This window comes from Fopius arisanus, unplaced genomic scaffold (genome assembly GCF_000806365.1).
Source record: "Fopius arisanus strain USDA-PBARC FA_bdor unplaced genomic scaffold, ASM80636v1 scaffold00157, whole genome shotgun sequence".
NCBI classification, from domain to species: Eukaryota; Metazoa; Arthropoda; class Insecta; order Hymenoptera; family Braconidae; genus Fopius; species Fopius arisanus.
This window is the reverse complement of record NW_011887896.1, coordinates 76,094-100,101: the sequence shown is the minus strand read 5'-3', so window position 1 is coordinate 100,101 and position 24,008 is coordinate 76,094. Positions and strand designations below refer to the sequence as shown.

Here is a 24,008-nt window from a genome sequence, read left to right as displayed (position 1 = left end):
AAATCGGTAAAATATTGAAATGAGCCCGTTGCCATGGGCGTATTTTTGCCAATATTAATCGAAAAAAGGGAAAACTTATATCAATGAAAAGCTTGAGGGCGATTTGTATTATGTAACTATGCACAGATTTCCTGTAACTTGTAGCGTTTGTATTTTATGGACTGAATACGATTAAGAGGTAGTGGAAGGGGTAGTTGTGTCGTGTATAGATACACCGTAGCTCTCGGGCTTATTTGTTGGATAGAGACGAAACTTTTCCTTGGCCGATACGCTACCGCGTATCTCGATTCGAATAACCAACCCATTTGTCAGAACACAAAACATTGTTAATCATAACTATCATAATATACTGAATCACTTCGCGTGAAGTGATTCAGTATATATAAAAAATCGCAATCCTTATCTAGAAAATCTCAAATAAATATCAATCTATGCGCTATTGCGGAAGCTTAATCATATGAGTAATGCTATAAAGCGAAGAATGGTGGTTGATACGGATTGTATAGTCGAAGAATAGGGTGAGTTGCGAAAACAAAATTGAACATAGAAATAAACCATCAGTGCTATATGAGGAACGCAGTAACCGCAACAGTAATGGATGGACAACTGCGATATAGAGGAGAGTTTAAGGGTTTCCGACACATTTAGAGTCGGATCTCCCCATCAACAAGCACATTCATTTTCTTTTTAGAGAATGAAGAAGAAATTTAAAAAATCACAATAAAATTTGGTGAAAAAATGGCGCCAAATCGACGTGAATCTGATCGCCTCCAAGACAGAAACAAGGGACAATTACTGAATAGTTGAAATCAGACAGTAGGCGAACTGATTATGATATAATCTTATTTTTAAAAAAACATGGAAATATTAAAAAATGCCAAGTTTATGCTGACAGCGTCAACTAGGACAATTTTCCGCAGTTTTAGTTCCGATTGGAAAATCGATTATTGTTAATAAAGGCTTTTGTCATTCCGGCTGTAAGACATTATTTTACGGCTGCGTTGCTTTGCTTCGCGTCCACGAAACGCTGACTACGGCTGTTATGACAAAAAATAGTGGGCGTCATACGGCCAAAAAAAATTTGTCAACCAATATGATTGTTGCAAACCTCATCTTCGCTAGAAAAGTTTTTTTCGGCCTAATGACTAAATATACTGTTTCAAACCCCGTCCATAGGGAATTGATTCGGAAAAAAGTCAACTTGGCGCGCCGGGCTGTTCGGTAATGAACATGCTTCGTAGGAAGTGAATGATTGACAAAGCTAGAGTTCGCACGCTAATTGGCAAAACGCCAAAACTATTGAGATTTGATTCAGCTTATTATATCAACAATTGGATTCCGTATACTTGACGTGTACTTAACCTATTCACCAATGAACGTCAAATAGCATATCGGTATGAGGAGAGTGGGTACCCGTCAGTGTAATGGCGCGTTCATAAGCGACGCAGGGTGGCACACTCACATTCTTAGACAACGGCAAAGAGTGGGGAACGAAGATCATCAGTGAATATTTTAAAATGAGATGTAGTGCTTATACATGATAAGATGTCCGTAACGACTGAAGCAATTACGTAATTATCAATCGATGCATTCAATCAATAATCCACTTACGAATTTATGACTTGCTAGGGAAATGCTAAAATATACTTGTAATTTTTTACTATGTTCCCGGCAATGTAATGATACCCAGTGAATTGAAGGGGAACAATTAGGCGCGCCAAGTTGACTATTTTCCGAATCAATTTCCTATGGACGGGGTTTGAACCAGTATATTTTGTCATTAGGCTAAAAAAAATTTTCTAGCGAAGATGAGGTTTGCAACAATCATATTGGTCGACAAATTTTTTTTGGCAGTATGACGCCCACTATTTTTTGTCATAACAGCCGTAGTCAGCGTTTCGTGGACGCGAAGCAAAGCAACGCAGCCGTAAAATACTGTCTTACAGCCGGAATGACAAAAGCCTTTATTAACAATAATCAATTTTCCAATCGGAACTAAAACTGCGGAAAGATGTCCTAGTTGACGCTGTCAGCATAAACTTGGCATTTTTTAATATTTTCATGTTTTTTTTTTAAATAAGAGTATATCATAATCAGTTCCCCTACTGTCTGATTTCAACTATTCAGTAATTGTCCTTTGTTTCTGTCTTGGAGGCGATCAGATTCACGTCGACTTGGCGCCATTTTTTCACAAAACTTTTTTGTGATTTTTTAAATTTAATATTTATATGATTTTTTTTTACATTGTGTGATTTCATCCATGCAGTTATTGTTCCATGCTTCTATCTTGCGTTTAGATTAGCGTCGACTTGGTGCCATTTGTTCACAACATTTTTTTATGATTTTTTTTTTATGTTAATAATTACCAAACAAATGATGCAATCAAAAGTATTGGTACCAGATTTAAGCCTCTCTGACATGTGTTAGTTCATCATAGTAATTTTTCTCAACGAAATATAATTTAAATATTCATGTTTTAGTTTTTATTCAGTCATTCAAGTTGATTATTGAAAAATATCACATAAAAAATTTAAATTTGGAGGTAATATTTTAATTCAAATATTAACACTCGATTCCAATTGTTAAAGGGTAATTCACAAATATTAGGTTATTTAGGTAATTAATTAAAGATTAAAATGCTCGAAGATTGAAGCACTGAAAATTTTCAATTTAAAGGATTAAATTTAGGTGCAATATTGAAATTAAATATTAACAATTGATTCCAATCGTTAAAGGGTCATTTACAAATATTAAATTGTCTGTTTAATTAATTTATGATTAACATGTTCGTATTGTAAATATTGAAAAATTTACTGAACTAAAATTTGTAATTTGGTTGGTACATTCCAATCATTAAATTATCAACAATCCATTCCAATTGTTAAAGAGTAATTCATAAATATTAGGTTATTTCGGTAATTAATTTTGACTGAAATAAAATTTTCAATTTGGTTGTTATATTCAAATAATTAAATTATTAACAATCGATTGCAATTGTTGAAGAGCAATTCGCAAGTATTAGGTTATTTAGGTGATTAATTTCAACTTAACTAAATTTTTAATTTGGTTGTTATATTCAAATCATTAAATTATTAACAATCGATTCCAATTGTTGAAAAGTAATTCGCAAATATTAGGTTATTTAGATAATTAATTTTAACTGCACTAAAATTTTTAATTTAGTTGCTATATTCAAATCATTGAATTATTATCAATCGATTCCAATTGTTGAAGAGTAATTCGCAAATATTAGGTTATTTAGGTAATTAATTTTAACTGAACTAAAATTTTTAATTTGGTTATCATATTCAAATCATTAAATTATTAACAATCGATTCCAATTGTTAAAGGGTAAGTCACAAATATTAAATGACTTGACGCTCTTTGATTGGCTTACAAGCACGGCCCCATCCTAGTTCATGCGCCACCGCTACGGACCCGTGCGGATGAATTCCGCAAGCGCAGACAATTTCCTTCAACTTACTTGTTTTATTCCCTAGAACCGCCCACCCAAACAGCGCTAGGGAGTAGTAGCGCTCTCGAAATAAAACTCTTGAATAAGTGAATTCGTATCCGTTGCTATGGAGTTATTTTTGTAATAATGTAATAAGTGAAAAAAGTAAAAATCTCATCAGAAAGATCAACCGCGATTTATATAATGTATCTAAGGATACTTTTGCAAAATAGCGTGCGTTTAAAGGGGAAAAAAGCAATTGACGTTTTTTTAAGGCGTTAGGGGCGTGTTGTTAGCTGCTATGTAATACACGCCAGCTCTCTGCCTGTGACGTCACCTCTGCCTGTGACGTTAACTTGGCAGATACGCTATCGCGTATCTTGATAGCAGTTGTTTAATCAGGCATTCTCTTCTTATTTCCTAACAACATTAACTTTTCTCCGACTTTCGCTTTTGTACCTTGACACTCCAAAAATTTATGAGAAACTCATTCATCAAATACTAGAATTCGTGGCGATCGGGGAAAAAGGGAAACTGATGTCTTTGCCAACAATTTTATGATCTTGAAAGGAAGACTATTTTGACGTTTCGTTTTTTTTTCGTCAATGGCGATTGCTACGGCGAGAACGTCAAAAAAAAACCGTAGAGCACTGGGATGTTGTTAAGGAGAGGTTTCGAGAGAAATAATCGTGATGCGAGACGCACTGAATTTGTCACAGAGAAATATATTATATTTCGAGTCTTATAATAAGTCCAGTAAACAAATATATATGTCAAAATAACCGCGAGCAAACACTTAATTGATTGAACACGGTAGAGAATTATATTTGAGAGAGATTCACACGATAATTAACGGCGTAATTATAGAGCGTTAGAGGACGACGTTAAACAGAGAACATCCGAAACGAGAAGACATAATAATAATTATTAGAGAGGTAGGTCAGCGTCACAGGTGCGTAATTGGGGCACCTATATCTGCCGAACGACCGGTCAGTCAGAGACGGTCAAGGAGGTGCTGCCACCCCATGGCCCTATGCCAATATGAGGCTGATGCCTGAACATTCTCCCCCCCGTCAGGAACCTCGTTGCTGACTGAAGGAGCAGAGATATTCCGAGATAACCTAGAACACTAAACAGAGATTAATCAAGTCGGTAGAGACCAGCTTTAACTGGTAGAGATCGGCAATAGAACCAGTTTGGAGATCGGCCTGATCAACGACGTCGAAGCGGTCCTGATTGTCACAACTCTGGAGAGACCGTCTTTTCCAGGATGTAGAGCTGTGACACGAGCAAGAGGCCACTTCGTTGGCGGGAACCGCTCGTCGTAGAGAAGTACCAGGCTGCCGACTTTGATTTCGTTGGACGGATGATGCCACTTAGAGATAGACTGAGGCTGCTGCAGATACCCTGTAGACCATTGCTTCCAGAAGAACTGCAGCCTCTGCTGAATAAGTTGCCATCTTGAGAGCCGTCCAACGTTGAGATGTTCTAAGCCAGGCTCCGGAAGAGTTTTCGGAGCTTCTGCAATGAGAAAGTGTCCTGGGGTGAGACAGGACACGTCATCAGGGTCTTCCGAGAGCGCTTCTAGAGGCCTGGAGTTGAGAACTGCTTCAATCTGGGTGAGCAGCGTTGAGAGTTCCTCGAACGTGAGAGTTGTATCCCGAACCGTTCGAGAGAGATGATACTTCACTGACTTGACCGCTGCTTCCCATTTCCCTTCAAAGTGAGGGGCTCCAGGAGGATTGAACATCCACCTCGTTCGATCCTTGAGACATACTGCAGAGAGATGCTGGAACTCCTTGGTGCCAGCAGAGAACAACTTCTTCAACTCCTTGTCACCACCGATAAAATTCGTGCCACAATCGCTGTAGAGATGTCTGCAGTATCCTCGACGACTCACGAACCTTCTATAAGCTGCGATAAAGCCGTCAGTAGAGTAGTCCGTGACAGCTTCCAGATGGAGAGCGGACGTGGCCATGCACACGAAGATCACTAACCAACCCTTCTGGGTCTTGTGACCACGCCCCTTCCACGTCTTGAGAGACACTGGTCCGGCATAATCCACACCAGTGTTAGAGAAAGCTCGATCCGATACAAGACGTGCCATCGGAAGCTGCCCCATCAGCTGCTGCGCTCTAATCCCACGATGACGCGCGCATTCAACACACTTGAGGATGAAGGATCTTACTGGTAGACGACCACCAATAATCCAGTAAGACCTCCTGAGATGCGTCAACGTGAGCTGAGTTCCGCCATGCAGCGTACGCTGATGAGAGTCCCTGATGAGAAGCTCTGCGAGCACTGATCCTTGAAGGATTATCGCCTGATGTCTACTCTCTGCTCCTAGAGTTCAGAACTTCAGACGTCCGCCCACTCTGAGAACTCCTTGTTGATCAATGAACGCAGTGAGTTTGGTCAACGGATGAGACTTCTTCAACTGGAATCCGTGAGAGATAATGTCACACTCGGCTTGGAGATGATAGGCTTGAGTCACCTTGACCCAATAAAGCCGAGCTGCTTCGATACTATCCGGGCTAAACAGTGCCTCAACAATGACGTCCTTCTTCCTCTCGAGTTTCCGCATCATGTTCCCAGCAACTGTTTGACAAAGTGCTGTGATCCGCAGCAATTTGTAGAGAGATGAGTATCGCGAGCAGAGATCCCAGAGACTAGACCGTGCGAGAGAAGCAGTATATTTAGGATATTTTAACATTTTAGTGTCAGATTCTGATAGATGGGTCTTTTACGAGTGTCAGAAAATATGACACGACTAGAATTGGTGGTTTCGGAAACGTTTACCGATATTTTCAATTGATGGTAAAAATTGGGAACTTGTGTTTAAAATTTCATCGTAACTGGAAGTGTTGACGTTAAACTAAAATTTCGCGGCAAACTCCGGACCATCAACAATGAAAAACAAAAAATTCGGACCAATTTCAGGAAAATTTTCAGTTTCTCAGTTGAAATAAAATGTCATGCATTTTAAATAGATAACCAAAATCCTTTTTCATATTAACTGATATTTTTTCTATGTGCAGGAAATATGAACAATGATGAAGAATCTGATGACTACTCCAGTGATAGGGAATCAGACTTATGGGCAGATGAAGAATCATTTTCGGATATAGAGGAACATAGTTTTCGTGAACGCTTAAGAGATTTATTCATCAATCTGCGTTTAGAGCAATCCAAAGGGATCGCGATTCGAAGTCTTTTGCGTGAACATTCTTGTTTCGCATCGCTGCCGGTTAATCATCGGACTCTTGTTGGAACAACTCAGCAAAAGACTTCACTGAAAAAGGTTGAGCCGGGAGAACACCTACATTGAGGCGTAGAGAACAAAATTATCAATTATCTAGCAAAAATAGCAGCGTCATCTGTACGATCCAGTCTAGTGTACGATTTTAGTACAGATGGAGCCAATCTTGACAAGTCTGGTTACATAGTGTTGTGGCCAATTCAATAAGAATTATCAACATTCCAAACAGCACACCTATTATGGTAGGTATTTATAAAGGTGCGCATAAGCCTGCATCTGCAGATGAATTCTTTGAGGAATACATTGATGAAATCCTTTCCATTGCTTCAAACGGTGGTATTCTCTATAACAATGTCAGAATTCCACTGATTGTGCGTTGCTTCGTCGCCGATGCTCCTGCCCGAGCTTTCGGACTGAATCACCAATACCCTACCGGACATAACAGTTCTTCCAAGTCTTATCCAAATGGCGTACCGAGAACAGATGCTGACTATAGAAATCTAGTAGACCAAGAGCACCATCACGGACCTACTCCTCTTGCAAATATTCCAGGATTCGATTTGGTAAACCAGGTGCCATTTGATTGGATGCATCTTACACTGCTTGGGTCGGTGAAGAGGCAAACTTCAGCAACCATCAAAGGTTCAAAACATTTCTCAAAAGACGTTAAGCTATCGGCTCAAGAAATACAAATCGTGAATTTACGGCTCAGTGCCATTCGCGACTTTTGTCCTCGAGAGTTTGCACGTCGTCCCGGCAAAATTACAGACTATCAACGAATGAAGGCAACTGAATTTAGGCAACTAATATTGTATACAGGACCCGTGGTATATTTCGGTATTTACAAGCAGACTGTATTTAATCATTACCTGCTACATCATACGGCCCTACGATGCTTGGCTTCACCACGACCATCAAAAAGTGATATCACATACACACGAATCGCTCTCGATATATCTCGATATATGGGTGGATGCACGTCTCGAGATTTATGGACAGGAGTTCCCGACTTATAATACTTATGGTCACAAACACCTTGCTGATGATGTAGAAAATTTTGGCTCTTTGGATTGTTACTCTGCTTTTCCGTATGAAAACCATATGAGTATTCTGCGGAAATTGTGTCGATCATCATACCAAGATGTGCAACAGATTTTTCGGAGATTCGAAGAGATAGACAACCGAAGTAATGAAAATTCACGCATATTAAATGGTGCATTGACGCCCTCTCAGATACACAAATCTGGACGGCTGCCACACCATTGGGGAGATCGTACTTCCGTGCAGTATAAACTTTTCACAACATCGCGATTGACTCTCGGTATCAATATTCGTGATTATTGTTGTATCTTAAGAGACTCATCCATTTGTCTTATACCTAATATACTAGTAACCAACTGCAATGATATCCCGCAACATTCTCTCGTAGTACAAAAATTTGATGTAACCGAAGCTTGGTTCAACACAGGAATCGATTCATGTAGAATAGGAAGTTTCAAATGTTCAAACCTAAATCCAAATTTACTATGCATACAATGGAATGACGTATCAGAAAATGTTATCGAATGCCCTACTAGCCTCGCTGTAATAACGGTAGCTCACCGCCTATACTGCTACTGGCGCACACATATATAATCACTGTAATACTTGATTGAAATTCAAAATAGAACTATGATCATTGGCTTCTGTTTGAATGCCGGGTTTGAACTCAGCATAGCGCCGACATTTCACAAATTATAGCATGTATCTTCAAGGACTATGAGCTCTGACTCAAGGCTTCTGAGCATCGACGTACAGGGGTCATTCGTGTATGACTTACATTGTAAGAAATTTTTGGAAATTTCTTATGAAAAAATTATGAAAACTCTCACACTTCTTCAGAATTTCCTAGTGTAATAGATATTAGTGAGAAATTTCCCCTGAAATTGGGAGTTTTCCAAACTTCCTTCGAAATCTCCCAATCTTGAGGGGAAACTCCAAACTTCTGTGAACTTCATGAGAATGGTTTGGAAAATTCGAAACTGGTATTCTCATAATTCTCTAGAATCTAGAGTCTAGATGCCCTGGAAATTTAAGTTGAGCGTAATAGGGGCGCTCTTCAGCCCATGTTCCGCCCATGTTCCGCAAATGTTCATGTAAGGACCAAAAACGATTGGAAATGGTCAGAACAAATGACAATAATTATCCGATTCAGAATCATGAAAAAATATGGTACATGGAGCTAATCAGGAACGTTTTTGTAATTAATTGAGAAAAATAATTCGCAGTGTAATAATGCCATGAAGCGCTAGTGTGGGGAAATCTGCCAGATGGTGCCGGTGTGATTTGAATCGGATGAGCTGGCTCTCGGTTGTAGTCGAACGGCAGCCGGCGAAGTGATGAGTTCACAGGGGGGGGGGGCGGTTTATCGCGTATTCACAAAGTTATAGTCCACTGCTTTTTTTAAAAATGGTCCAAACAAGTATGCACATATCGATTCAGAATTGAATTCTGAGTCGATCTACACCTATAAATTTTGGACCATTTTTTTCATCCTATACAACCCTCATTCAGGATGGCCTACTGAGGTTGCCAAAAAATGGTCCCCACGAGTATAGATATATAGATTCAGAATTGAATTCTGAAGCGATCTACACCTATAAATTTTAGACCATTCTTCACCCCCTACAACCCCCATTGAAAATAGCCTACTGAGGTTTCCAACAAATGGCACGACAGGGATGCATATATCGATTCAGAATTGAATTCTGAGTCGATCTGTACCTATAGATTTTGGACCATTTTTTCACCCCCTAGAACCTCTACCCAAGATGGCCTGAGGTTCCCAAAAAAAGGACCCCACAAATATACACATATCGATTCAGAACTGCATTCTGAGTCGATCTATACCTTGTGACGTATTTCGCTTCCTCGTGGAAGGGAAAAGAAATACGAAACCCTCTGCAATCGAACTAATTAAATTTAAGTCAGGCGCCAGTACATTTTCTCATCAAAATGCACAAAAACCATTCCAATACAATAACGACAGGAAGAGTAACCGGCAACTCAGTATCAACCGCGGCGGCGGCTGGGTTCAATAATCCTGCTCCTAAAGACACCTCTGGAATGATTGGGTTTTTCTAAAATAAAAAAAATATTACCAGAATCATTTAATAATAAGAAAACTCGTCCTTCAATTCGACTTTCAAAATATAAATAAATTAAATTACAATATCCAATTCTTGAATCAAATATACAATATTAATTTAAAGAGATGATGAAGTCAATAACATAAGTAAAATCAAATCTTAGATAAAGGAATTCAATCAATATTCCCAAGGTTAATAAACAAGTGGTAATACGTCTCACAATGAAAACACGATAAACTGGAATTATTTTGAGTCACTAAATTCCTGTAAAATCCGTTGACCTTGTAAGTCACCTCTCAATTGAAAATAAATTATTCAAGCATCACTAATGCTGCAATAATTCCAATTTTCGTTAAATTCACGAAATATCTAAATGAAATAGTCTTATTGTTTGAACAAGAGTCAATAACACCAAAATTGTCGGAATATATCGCTAGAAATTTATAAACAACATAATAAACATACACATTTTTTCCCCAGCACGGACAAAACCCCCTGGAGAATTCACCATGAGACAATGGACGCCAAGCGTCTTAATGAAATCAAAAACCTTGAACAATTAATAAATTAACCAAAAATACTTTTCGGAAGTGTTCAATCGCTTACCGATATCCAATCAATTTATTCGGGCGTTAGATTTTTCCAATAAATGAAACCGTCCTCGAAATACCAGTCGGGCCTCTCCTAAATCAATTCTTTTTCTCCGCGATATACGGAACTAGACTCACAAATAATAATACTGCCTTAAGTGATCTCCAAACGATGAGTGATTCGATAGAACGACGCCAAGTCGAGCGTCATCATAGATAACGTTACCAATCATCAGATTGGCTAACAATGGGCGATAATCGATTTATTGATTGGCCCTCTATCAAAATCTGGTGACACGTATTAATGTTTTACTGCCCAAATAATATCTTATTCTGGTATCGGTAAAACAGCATACTTAATTTACAATATTAATTCATCAATGACAAACACACATTGCCTGAATTGATTCAGTGCATTCCAAGTTCGTCAACCCATTAACAATTTTCTCGTTCGGATTTTCCTAAAACTCCGAAGCGAATTCCTCCAAATCTCTGGTCCATCCGATGGCGCCATCTATCGTCCTGGCACAATTCCGATTCCTTTAGCGCCGCGATTTAACGGTTGTTTTCCAAAGTATTTTGTCTCGCGAGTTCGAGAAAAATAATGAAAAAATTCCCTCTACACTGTATTTCGCGATATACGGGGAAAAAGGGGCAAAATGGACCCCTTTTTTTGAAAAATATGGAAAAAACCTATTTTATACATTGCTGAATAAATCTAAATCTATCATATCATATTATATGGAAATTTCTAGCCTTTTTTTTTAACCTTTACACCATCTAGCGGATTTTTCACGAATTATATAAATTCGAATGAAATCTTGCCGTCATTGTTTTTCTTCATTCTCCTTTCTTTTTCAAAGCGTGTTAATCAGGCAGCGAAGCAAATTAGAGTTTTTTCGTGATTTTCAAGTGAATTAAAAGTGTTAAAATGTCTAAGACATCCTCTCATCCTCAATTGCATCCAAAGCTTGCTCATTTTTCTATATTTAACTCTTTTGGAGGGCTTGCTCAAACAAATGAGCAATCTTTGCAATTCTTTGAAGAAGTAGGATTAATTCCATCAAGGCATTCCACCCCTCCTTCCTGTAATAAATGTGATAAATCGATGCGAGTAGAAGAACACAAGCAATCCAAGTTAGGCTGGATTTGGAGGTGTCCTTCAAAAGCATCGAAGAAAAAAGGAGCAAAAGACTGTCGGCAAAGTTTGAATCCAGCCCAAGGGACGTTTTTTGGTGGACATACCTGTCGCTTAGCGCCCAAGGAAGTATTGGCGATAATCTGCTGGTTTGTCACAAAAGTTAATGTGGTGACCGTTCATACTCACCTCAGTAACTGGCGGAAGCAAAACGAAGAGTCTGCATTGAGTTGTGGTACCATCATTGATTATTACAGCTATCTTACAGAAATTGCTGATGTAATATGCTCCAATTCAGAGTTTTGTCTCGGCGGTGAAGGAAAGACGATTCAGATTGATGAAACATTTTTAACCAAATGTAAATACAATCGGGGCCGCTTAACTGAGCAAATGACAATAACCGTATTGGGCATATTATGGAAGGAGGACAAAATTTGCCGCTTTTTCGGAGTAAACGGGAAAAGCAAAGCAGATTTATTGCCATATATAAAAAAGTTTGTTCATCCCGATACTTTTCGCATCTGTACTGATGGTGGGAAGCAGTATCATGGGATTCAACAAATTTTCAGGGAAAGTACAACTCATTTAAGCACCAATCACAGTATTGGTGAATACGTCCAGCCAAGTAATCCCAATAATACAATCAACTATCTCGAGTGTCGAAATCGTTGGTTGAAAAAAAGGATTAAGAGTCGTCGGAGCCCAAAACTTCTCCACAAATACATGGCTCTTTATGATTAGCGCCAAAACTTCCTTGGGAAAAATTATCGGGATGATCTCGGGTCCCAGATAATGCAAATGCTTATGGACATCAAGAACGTCTACCCGGGGTATGTGAATGGAACTCTACAGACAGGGATGCAATTGAGAGAGTTAGAAGTCCCTACAGTAGAGTCTGAGGATTTTGGGTGACATTGTGCCTTGTCAATAACCAAAATAATTTTAAAAATGTGAAAAATTTTGAGTAGAAATTTTCATCTTTAATTTCAAATTCAAGTTGTGAAAATATTATTATTTATACATTTCAGCTGTATAAACTATAATTATACAGAGGAAGCAATAAATATTAATGTGTACATGTTCTAATTTTGTTATTTTTTTGCTAAAAATGAACTATTTGTTGTTCTTTTTTTTAATTACATAGTTAATTACTTCTGTGATTTTTTCCCAAATTATTATCTTTAATGATAAAGCCAATTTTACTCCACCAAAACGTCTTCGCCAAATGACCATCGAGGATCTAATTGATGATGCCTCATCTGATGAAGATCACGATGAGACATCAGAAATTAACGATCCTGAATTTCACGCTGAAGATTTTCCGTGACCCACACACCCTATCACATACACAACCATAACACACATTTACATCTATCCACCCACACTCACACAAGAGATATTCGTACTGCATTTTTAATATATCTTCACCGATTCAAATTCGAAATGCAGTGCGAATAACTCTGCGGAATGCGACGCAGACTTTACCTCCACGTGGTGCATTCTGGGTAACGCCAAAAGAGTCTGAAGATAAAGCCAAAAACAAGCCAAGTTCCCCCCTCACATCTCTTTTTTTTGTGTTAATAAGCATGTAGATTTGAAGGCATAAAAAAAGCGGGGCCCAGGGGCCGCGCCCTGGCGGAGCCCCTGGTAGGGGGTTGGGGGGGCGAAGCCCCCCCAGTCAAGGATAAAAATTGGCTTTATCATTAAAGATAATAATTTGGGAAAAAATCACAGAAGTAATTAACTATGTAATTAAAAAAAAGAACAACAAATAGTTCATTTTTAGCAAAAAAATAACAAAATTAGAACATGTACACATTAGTATTTATTGCTTCCTCTGTATAATTATAGTTTATACAGCTGAAATGTATAAATAATAATATTTTCACAACTTGAATTTGAAATTAAAGATGAAAATTTCTACTCAAAATTTTTCACATTTTTAAAATTATTTTGGTTATTGACAAGGCTGAATACCCCTCCGCCCCTCCCCCCACCCTCCACCGCCAATCGCCAACGTCCCAACATTGTAGGATATAAGTTGGTATTATTTGAAATTTTTACATTAAACAATCGAAAACTACTATAAATAATTGAGATCGATTTTTATAATTATTTTTCCCGAATTCCTGAGACAAAATACTACGGCAAACCACCACCAGACTGTGGTGCCAAAGTAATCGGAATCGTGCCATCGTCCTTACTAATCACCAAGACTCAGCGCGGAGACAGAACATCCTTCAAATTATATTTTCCTTTTTTTTTTAAATTTGTTGGACGACGATATCCGAACGTTGACAGAATAATGACACTAAATCATTTGGCTCCGCGATACCAGGGTGGTGGAACCAATCCGTATTGTCCAGGAAAACAAAATGCACACTCAGGATGGATAACTCCTGGAGTTCCACAATTGCCACAAAGAGTGCCACGACGAAATCCCGTTTCTTTCACACATTCAGACAGTTTATGAGTAATATCAGTAGAATTAAAACATCCGGTAATTTCAGCTGGTGATACCCAGGCCAGAGACTCTCTGCTCAAAACTTCTGCCCACTCGAGAGCATTAGCTTTGGCTTCTTCCCGAGAAATCCATGGATAAGGCTTACAAAATCCTTTCTGTAATTCAGTAAACGAGACTGATACCATCGACGAAAAAGAAGCAACTTGACGTCTGACGCCAGTCTGAGTTTCCGATACTGGGTCAGTGTTAACCCCAACATCACGTATCAAAACCATGGGTTTTTTACAATGATCATGCTGGTACCACGGTGCGACGATAGCTGTCTCCGACACCCTAGGGAGAACGTTAACCGATGGCTCGTTACTCTTTGCAGGCTCACTTGGTAGGGTAATGTCCCTTCCCACGTTAAACCCATTGTCAAAAAATAAATGGATCAATTCCGATTCCATTTCGGCAACCATGATTGGACGGCGTTCTCGATTAATTGTGTTCAAAACCCGATAAATATCAAGAGCTCTCAGCCACTGTTCATTCGTTAAATAACACGCCATAACCACTGAAACAACCAATTTACTTTGTAACGAGCTTTTCTCGTTACGGGTTGAGATCCTCCTGGTAACAGAAAAGAACCCTGTTGTATGGACAGCGGAGACGGAACAGCCATCTAGCGGAGGCCGCAAAGGCCTCGGATTGAGGGCAGGCCAGATTTTCCTCCGATGAGGGGCCAAAGGCATAGCGGTTTGGGTGGAAACTGCGACCCCGGTCGGCCCCGAGGATGTCAGTAGACTGTGCATATTTGGAGTTCCCTCAGCATGTGATAGGGAGTATTGGGGCCGATGTCCCGGCCGTCCAACTGAGCAACTCCAGAGCGTTACCGATTTAGCCTAGGGATCAACGGCCAGGTGAGAGGACTGGTGCCCCCGGGATCCCGTCCAGTTGATTGGCCGTAAAACGGGTAATGAAATGACGGCGTTGCCGCTGAGATATCGAGACTAGGGGGAGAAGGCCCTGGGAGATTTCGGGCAGTCGAGCGCGAGCTCTCGATTAGAGCGGCCGGAACGCCGCTCGCTAGCTGGAATAACGCATGGCTGAAACAGCCTAGCAACTGGAAGATATACTTCCTCGTCCGAGTGATGCGAATCACGAGGGCGAGCCTAGGGAGATGCTCCTGCATGTCCCGCGAAACCTCATGTCTCGTTTCGGAGCATGTGGTGACGACCATGGTGTTTCCGGAGTGATCTGTGCCTGGACGAAAAAGGTGATAGTGCCTGGCCCGTGGGTCCGGAGCCGAGAGAACTCCTGTCGACCCGACATGCGCCGCCATCTTAAGTAGCCAGGGACGGTGGCTCGCGACGGAACGGGCGAACTGCGTGCCAGGAGCGTGGGTGGTCGTGAGGTCGATGGGAAGATATCCACCTCGGTCCGATCAGCCTCTTGGTGGCCCAGGGAACCCCGTGAAGTCGCAGGCGAGTATGACCTTGCCCCGGGTAGCAATACCCGAAGGGCAAGAGGACCGCCCTGAGAGGCCTGGAAATGCCTCCCAGGGAAAGAGAGCGCAGATAACCGTGCTCAGCCTCGCAGGTGATGGCGACGTTCGGGCTGGAAAGGCCAAGAAGGATTTGGGGTTTCTCCGGGTGGACCACTCCCACTCTACCAAATCACAACTGCAGTTAGTTGGGCATGTGGCATGTCCAGCGGCCAGAAAGTCCCTCGGGTAGCCGCACAGGCCACGAGGGCCGGACATTGGTCGTAACGGACTATTTTCCTGGGCGAAATACCCCGGGAAATTACCCGTTACAACTTATTACCTAGATCTGACGCCAGAAAAGCTCAAATTTATACGCAAAACAATACGCAAATCTACAAATTCAGATTTAGACACAAATACAATAATATGAAATCAACACGAGTCATCCATTAATCTTCATCAGACAAGTGAACATCAGTAATAATATTGTCGCAAGCTTTCAAAAGATCCTTTACATGATGTCATCCAACGACCACACCCTGATCATTAGATTTCTCATAAACCAACGGCGGTATAATACGCGATACACGAAAGACCTCAGTCGAATATGTCCTGGGTAATTTTGCTGCTTGACCTTAGCCGCATTCGAAAGCTGACGAATTTTTCGCCTTACTCTATCACGGATATCAAAACGAACATCACGATGATGCGTATTATAATATCTTGCCTGATGTTCAAATGCGTTTTTCAAATTTTCTATAATCAGATCATATCATTCCGCCATACGATTCATTCTATTCGCCCAGCACTTTGTATCTGGCGCAACAACAGGCTCATCTCTTTCCGCCAATTTCCGGAAAAATAAAGACGGTCTGGGTTGTCTGCCATAATTTAAATAAGCGGGCGATAAATGCAAAGAACTGTGACAAGCGGTATTGTAAGCAAAACGAAATTCCGGCAAATGTTCATCCCACTTCCTATGGTCTTGACCGATAAAACAGATGATCATGCTCTTCAAAACGCGGTTAATCATTTCCACAGGGTTCGCTTGAGCATGATAATGTGGCGTCAAGTCATGTCTTAAATCCAAGGCTTCGGCAAGTTCCTGCATTCGTTTATTCACGAACTCAGTACCATTGTCCGTTAACAAAATTTCTGGTGTACCATAACGATGCACAACCAAATCCTCAAAAGCCTTCTTTATAGTCGGACCATCAGCCTTCCTTATCGCCTATACCTCGATCATCTTACTAAAGATGTCTTGACAAACCAATAAATATTTAAAACCACCCTTCGACGGGGAAAATGGACCCATAATGTCCGCCGCGACAAAAACCCAAGGCTCCTGTACACAAGGTTGTCCCATCAACCCCGCAGGTTTCTGTTGCGAGACCTTAGAAGTCTGACAAACCTCGCACCCACGAACAAAATTTTCGATGTTCTCATTGATCCCCGGCCAATAAAACGATAACGCAACGCGAGCATGCGTCTTTTCGATACCCAAATACCCTGCGGATGGAGGCTCTTGATTCTCAGCGATAATACCACGACGATATCCACACGGCGGCACTAATTTCCAAGCATCCAAATCCTCAGCAATAGTCGATACTAACGGATTCGGCTTCCAACGGAACAGTTGGTCGTCAACAACTCGCCAACCTGACCATTTATTAGGAAATTTTTCGACTTCCGACTTACGGCGAATATACCAATCGTCGCTAATTTCCGCTGGCGACAACAGACGTTTTCCATGTAAAGTCAATTTAACGTTTGGTTCGGTAAGCAATGCATTAATCTCCGGCATTCAACAGTCAACAAATTCATCCTGGCACAAGTGAGATAAAACACTGGCCATTGGAGATGCTAATTTTACCTCCTATCTATCTGCGACTGCACCTAAAACATCAATACCTGAAACCTGTTACTCAATGAAATAATCTTCATACATCCGATAAAGTGCGTCCGGGACATGATGTAAAGCCCCTTTACGATGGACAATATCAAAATCGTAACCTTGCCGATTCAAAGCCCAAAGATTCAGACGACCCCTAGGATCTTTCAGATTACTCAACCATCTCAAACTACTATGATCTGTTACCACGGAGAAATGAAAACCCTCAACATAGCGTCGAAAATGCTCGATTCCCCAAAGGACCGCTAAACATTCTTTCTCCGTGACTGAATAATTACGCTCAGTAGAATTGAGAGTCCGACTTGCAAAACCAACAACATATTCCATTCCTTTAATTCTTTGAACTAAAACCGCACCTAAACCACATGCGCTAGCATCGGTATGCAATTCGAAAGGAGCGTCAAAATCCGGACACGATAAAACAGGAGTAACAGAAAGTTCCTTCTTTAATTTATCAAAAGTACATTGTTGATCATTCTCCCACCCCCACTTGACCGACTTTCGAAGTAATCTCGTCAAAGGCTCTACAATTGTTGAATAATGCTTGATAAACCTACGATACCACAGAGACATTCCTAGAAATCGCCGCAACTGACGCAAATTCTTCGGAACGGGAAATTCAAGTACAGGAGCAACCTTTTCCGGATCTCCATGTAAACCGCCCTCATCAACAACAAATCCGAGGTACTGAACCCGAGAACTACAAAACACACATTTGTCAGGATTAACTTCTAATTCAGCTTCCTGCAACCTTACATAAATTTCCGCCAATACTTCTAAATGTTTCTCAAAGGTCTCGGTGGTCACAATTATATCATCAAGATATGCAAAACAGTGTGGCTCTATATCTGGCGTAACGATCTTATCAACCAGACGTTGAAAAGTTGCCGGTGCGTTTGTCAACCCAAACGGCATTCCCACATACTGATAAAAACCTAGACCAGGAACGACAAAAGCAGTAAACTCACGAGAATTCCTATCCACCGGTACCTGGTGGTACGCTTTCTTCAAATCGAGCATCGTAATAAATCTCGCGGACCGCAACTTGTCCAGAATACAAGTCAAATGTGGAATCATGTATCGATCTTTCTCCGTGATTTTATTCAATTTCCTATAACCAATACACATCCTAGACTTGTCCTGCTGTTTAACCATCACTCCTGGATTTGTCCAGAAGCTGGATGATTCCTGAAGTATGCCTAATTCTAACAATTCCAGAGTCGGTCGCTGCATTTCCGACAGAATAGGGGGTGATACCTGATAAATCCGCTGCTCAATTGTCGGATGATCGCTGGGACCAATAATTTCGTGTGTAATTAAAGGGGTGAACTCCGATTTATTCACACGTCGGTATCGATATTTATGAACCAATATTTCAATGCGTGCACGCTCTTCCTCAGAAGTTTTCGACAAACCAGCAATCTCAAAATGCGAATTCCCAATAAGAGAGCCAAAAGAATAGCGTTCATTTTTCCCGGTCAACCACCATTCCGAAGTGCTACCGTCGATAACTATCCCAAAAATTCGCAGTGTCTCGACACCCAAAATCGGTGGATCCCTCAGCCCAGGTATGATCAGAAACTCCATATCGTATTTCACTCCTTTTAAACCGACTGATAAAACAACCGTGCCGTAGACTATTTCCTTCGCCCCATTCGCACATATAATGGTCGAAGCTGACGAACGCGAAATAACTATACCCAAATCTTTAATCCAATCCTTTGGAACGTTACGGATACATGAACTTGAAGCACCAGGGTCCAATAACACGTTAATACTCACTGATCCAATCATGATTGGGAGAAATATACGCGAATGAACCGTCAGACCAAAGAAGCAACTGCGTTCAACAATCTCTGGTTGATCAGACCTCGGACTGCCGTCTTGCTCCTTTTCAGTCATCTCTCGTGAATAATCTGTAACTCCAAAATCTGGAATCGAAATTCCATTATTATTTTTATTCGTGATTTCCGTAGACTGACCTTTTCGTGCCGAATCAAAACCTAAACCTACCAAATCAGTTCCAAAATGAACAGAAGATAATGCGGAACCCATATTCATTGCCCTCCGCTGGGGTTTCCCGAAACTCCGTTCTTCGGTGGACATCTAGAACAATGAGGCAACTTAACCCCAATCTTTCCACAACCGAAACAAAACAGGCCAACGGATGGATTCGATCAACCCGCACGAAAATGCCCCATTTGTCCACAATTATGGCATAACCCTGGTCGACCAGCGGAAGCTGCAGCATTCCCTGACGACACGCCATCGATAGAAATCACAGGAGTCGATACATGAGCAGTTATACCAGCAGTAGCGGAACTGGAGACTCTCTCTTTCCTTTTTCCTCCACCACGTCTTCTTGGTAGACCTCCTTTGATGATTATTGAGAACTCTTCTTAGCTGATAAATCGACAGCATACACCTGAGCTCCACCCTGCTTTTTCTCACGCCGATATTTCTCAGGCATGTAAGCACAACCAGGGAAGATAGTATCTCCCGCTGCTGGTGGGGCCGTCAAAGATGGTAAATCTCGACGTTCGTCGAAATCCTGTACGAGATCTCCAAGTTCATCAAAAAAAGAAAACTGACGTCGAGAAATCATATGATGATATGCACGCCTCAAATTCCCAAAAGCAATATCAAGCATCGCCTCAACCGAAAAATTAACATCCTGAGAGTGAGTCCACATCAAACGAACATTATCGAAATAGTCAGAAGCACTTTCTAATTCTCCTTGAGTTCTAACCAAAATATCGTGAACTGCACGCCATCTCTTCGACTCTGAATTCGAAAATCGACGTAGAAACGCTGTCCGAAATTCCGAATAATTAGTAAATCGTCCTCGTCGATCCTCCCACCAATTAAGAGCGATGTCCCTCAATAAAACTGGAATAACTCGAAATAAATCATCATCACTCATATTACAAGCATCTTTACAAACTGCGACTTTTCTCAAAAATTCCTCGATATTCTCGCCCCGATAACCAGAAAAATGGAGATGGCAAGATTGAACACGATCATGAGCACCAAAATTAGGTCGTTCATCACAACTCTGCATTCTCATAACAGGTTCTCTGAAATATCTATGACCCTCTTCCGGCAAATCAGTCCAAACTGCATCAACAAGAATGCTATGATAATGTATAGAATCTACTTCAGACTCTCTGTGATTATTATTAATCCCAGTATTCCGATTTTAATCGATATGCATCCCAATATGACCGTTCCCTAAACCGATACCCTGCCTATGATTCATATTTGGAACTGGAGAACTCGCAGCTCCGCGACCAGAAAACATAGTAGGATTCGATGGTAAACTAAAAGAAAGGTAAGTATTATAACCCCTTGTCACAGCAAAAGAAACCGAAGGACGACTGGCGCTAAAAGCAGCCACAATATCAACCGATGTACATTGTATAATCGATGATGACGTTAAAACAGGTGCAACAAGAAGTTCATCAGCTGAACTCCATGTTGTATTTGGAAATTTAAAAAATGTCAATAATTAAAATTTTAAAATTTAAATTTTTAAAATTTAATAATTTTAAAATTTAAAAATTTTAAGCGATCTCTCAAACTCTCAAGATTACCGATATCACTGGTGCGACATGAACGTAAAATCCCTTTTAAATCATCAATAGATAAAGAATTGATCCATTCATCAAGTGAAAAACCACCGAGATTTCCCTCTTATGCAGTACGTTCAGCCATGGAATCACCAGTTAGATCCGGATTAATCATTTCAAAATTCGTACAAAATTATCTAATTAAACAATCCGAGTATGTCGTCTTTTTGATAGGACGACCGGTCGACAGTGAAACCGTGAGATTAAAACAATTTCGACGGCCGGTGCCTAGGATCGAACCCGGATCATTGGCATGCTAATCGAGCACTCTAACCGCAAGGCCGTCGGTTATTCTTTTATAATTTAATTGTTTTGAAAATTTTCCTATTGTTCAAGTATGGCCATTTTGTCCATCGAAGAACACAGAACGAAAACTTATTGTTAGCAAGAAACCTTTTCCTGAATTATTTTTACAACCAGTAAGCAAAGAAGTTGATGAATTGAAAAATGGAGTAGACTTTGTAGTATTAAGTTTGGATTCCTCTATCCGCATTCAAGTCCCGGTGATTTGTGGAACGTGTGATCTACCAGCAAAGGCTCTTTTTTTGAATTTGCAATGCTTCAATGCAGTGTACGGCTGCCAGAAATGCAAGGTTAGAGCAGAAACATATGAACAAACCTCGATCCGTGTATCCCCATTTGGAGGACACCTTGATGAACGAACTCACGAGCATACAAATAACTTTGCAGCTGAGGGAGCACACTATGATTGTGCTCCATGTGGAGTTGAAGGACCAAGTGCTATCGCCATTTGTCCCAAACTACATTCGCTGTACTGCAGAAGATTCAATGCATGCCGTGTTTTTAGGTACAGCAAAATTATTAATGGTTTTATGGTTCTCACCACATTTCAGTAACAAGGAATAATCGCTCTGAAAGTACAAGAAAGTAGTTGATAAATACATTCTTTTGGAAATGTCGTGAGTGCTCCAATATTAATGGTACGGAATGTAATAATAATACGGAACGAGATTTTCTCGTTATTAGTGAAAAGTACTAGAGAAAGTCACTAGTAATAGGAAGCGACATCTAACGCCGGCGGAAAGAGCCAAGCGAGAGATGAATCTGGCATCGGACGGCGGCCAATCAGGCCGCTCTGAAAGTGAAGGAGACCAATCATCTAGTGAGAAGAAAGGTGGTAGGGTGAGACCATGTTTCGGAACACTAGGATGACGCGGATGGCTGTCAATAGCTGTCACCTATTTCCGAAATCCACCCAGCTGTGTTAAGGAGTCCAGGGCCGATGTACAGGCGTTTCAAATGGGTGGTTCTGAAGGGCGCCGTCGATTTAGACCAGGGACCCAGTGAGGGGTGGCCAGATCCCTCCGCGACAGACCTGGGGGGTACGTTTCCCCAATAGTCTCGCGTTACGGCGCCGCAACTGCGGCTAATGTCGGTAACCGGAGTTACTCAGACGTTGGTGAACCTCGCCCACTCTACCGTGTCATGGTGATGCTGGCTTGGCATTGTGAAACCCGCCGCCGAAAGTCCGCGAAGTCAACCAACTCCTTCGCGGCTGTTTTTCGTCAGGTTTTGCATAAAAACCTGGCTGGCGCCCGATCGTCAACGATAGAGAAGACAGCCAGAATAGTTTGGAGGATTTAACCCGGGGTGTTGACACGGGAAAAATACTCTTACAACTTTTACCAATTAAAATTAGTATATTCAGTCAACTTTCATAATATTGAAGGTAAAACTGAATAGATATGCAAAATCTATTATACGTATTATTATGGTTCGTTTTTATGGCATGCGCTTTGTGGATATTCCTTTACATATGATGAACATAGATGCCCCAAATGTTAGGTTTATAAGTTTATTATTGTATTTAATGTTAATTACGCTATTTCACCAAATTAACCTCATTGCGAATTCTGAGAAGGTTATTTTTACTCCAGTTTTTAATGAAGTATAATGTGATCGATAAACGACGACCATAGCGACAACTTAATAAATCTGAAATGATGGTATTGTACTTTATTTTGCCTCCTCTGCGTACCTTCGCCTCCAATGTTTCCAGCTGAGCCATTCTAGGTGCTAGTAATTGTTGAGAACTGGTATTGAGCGCTGTCTGTAAAAGAAAAATAAAGAAACCGTGAGTAAAGCTAGAATTCCCGATTACAAAAAATTAAGTCTCCGTTTGAAGTATTGAGTTAAACCACATAATTTTCAGTGAGGTCGCAGCACACTATGATCCACAACAATATTCCTGAAGAAGAACATACCATACGTCAATTTAACTCTAAATTTTCATACCATATCAAATCAAATCTCAATAAATATTGTTTTTAATATGAGACCCGGGCCTATGGAAGTTGTGTGAGGATGGATCAGATGAGAACAGATTTCGGGAAGCGTTGAGAGGGTCCAAGAATTCACTGCATGCGGTTTTTTAAATGGTCATAAGAAGTCAATATATTTTTTCAATAAAATCACCGAGGTGATTACAAATTGTGTCAATATAAAATGAACGGGATACAATGACATGAATCGAGCAGTACCGATAAGCAAAAGGTAATTAAATTTCCGTAGAAAAGAATGATGAGCAGTTCTGAGAAAACGCGTATACACCCCGATAGCTGGTATTCAAATAAGAGAGACTAATTTGTCACAATATGGCAGGTGATACAGTTTCGGCGGTCAGATGACTTAATTATACGGTCATCTTGATGATCTCAGGTGAATCGGTCATGTTAGCGTGAGTGCAGAGAATGGGTGAGCGATACTTAGGTGTGTGAATGTTGTAACGATGTTTCCCCGGAGTGTTCCGTAAGTCCGGGGAATTGGTTACCTTCGCCGGTTCCATAGCATCCGCGAATTTACCAGGAGGGCGCCAGCTATTTTAAGTGCGTAAAATAGCAAACCAGAGAGCCGCCTAGTTGTTAAGGATACAATTAGGAAATACCATTTAAGCCGCCTAGTTGTTGAGGACACAATTAGGAAAGACCGAATTTACCGGTGGAGGT

The 24,008-nt window shown here is 40.6% G+C and overlaps 1 protein-coding gene across 1 annotated transcript in view; it reads right to left on the bottom strand.

Moving 5' to 3' along the window:
* LOC105272295 (uncharacterized) overlaps positions 1-24,008 on the bottom strand; it is a 59,510-nt gene that overhangs the window by 3,290 nt on the left and 32,212 nt on the right. Inside the window, exon 3 of the mRNA XM_011314357.1 lies at positions 23,042-23,113. Within this exon, the coding sequence (XP_011312659.1) occupies positions 23,042-23,113 (72 nt within the window). The remainder of the gene's footprint in view (positions 1-23,041; positions 23,114-24,008) is intronic.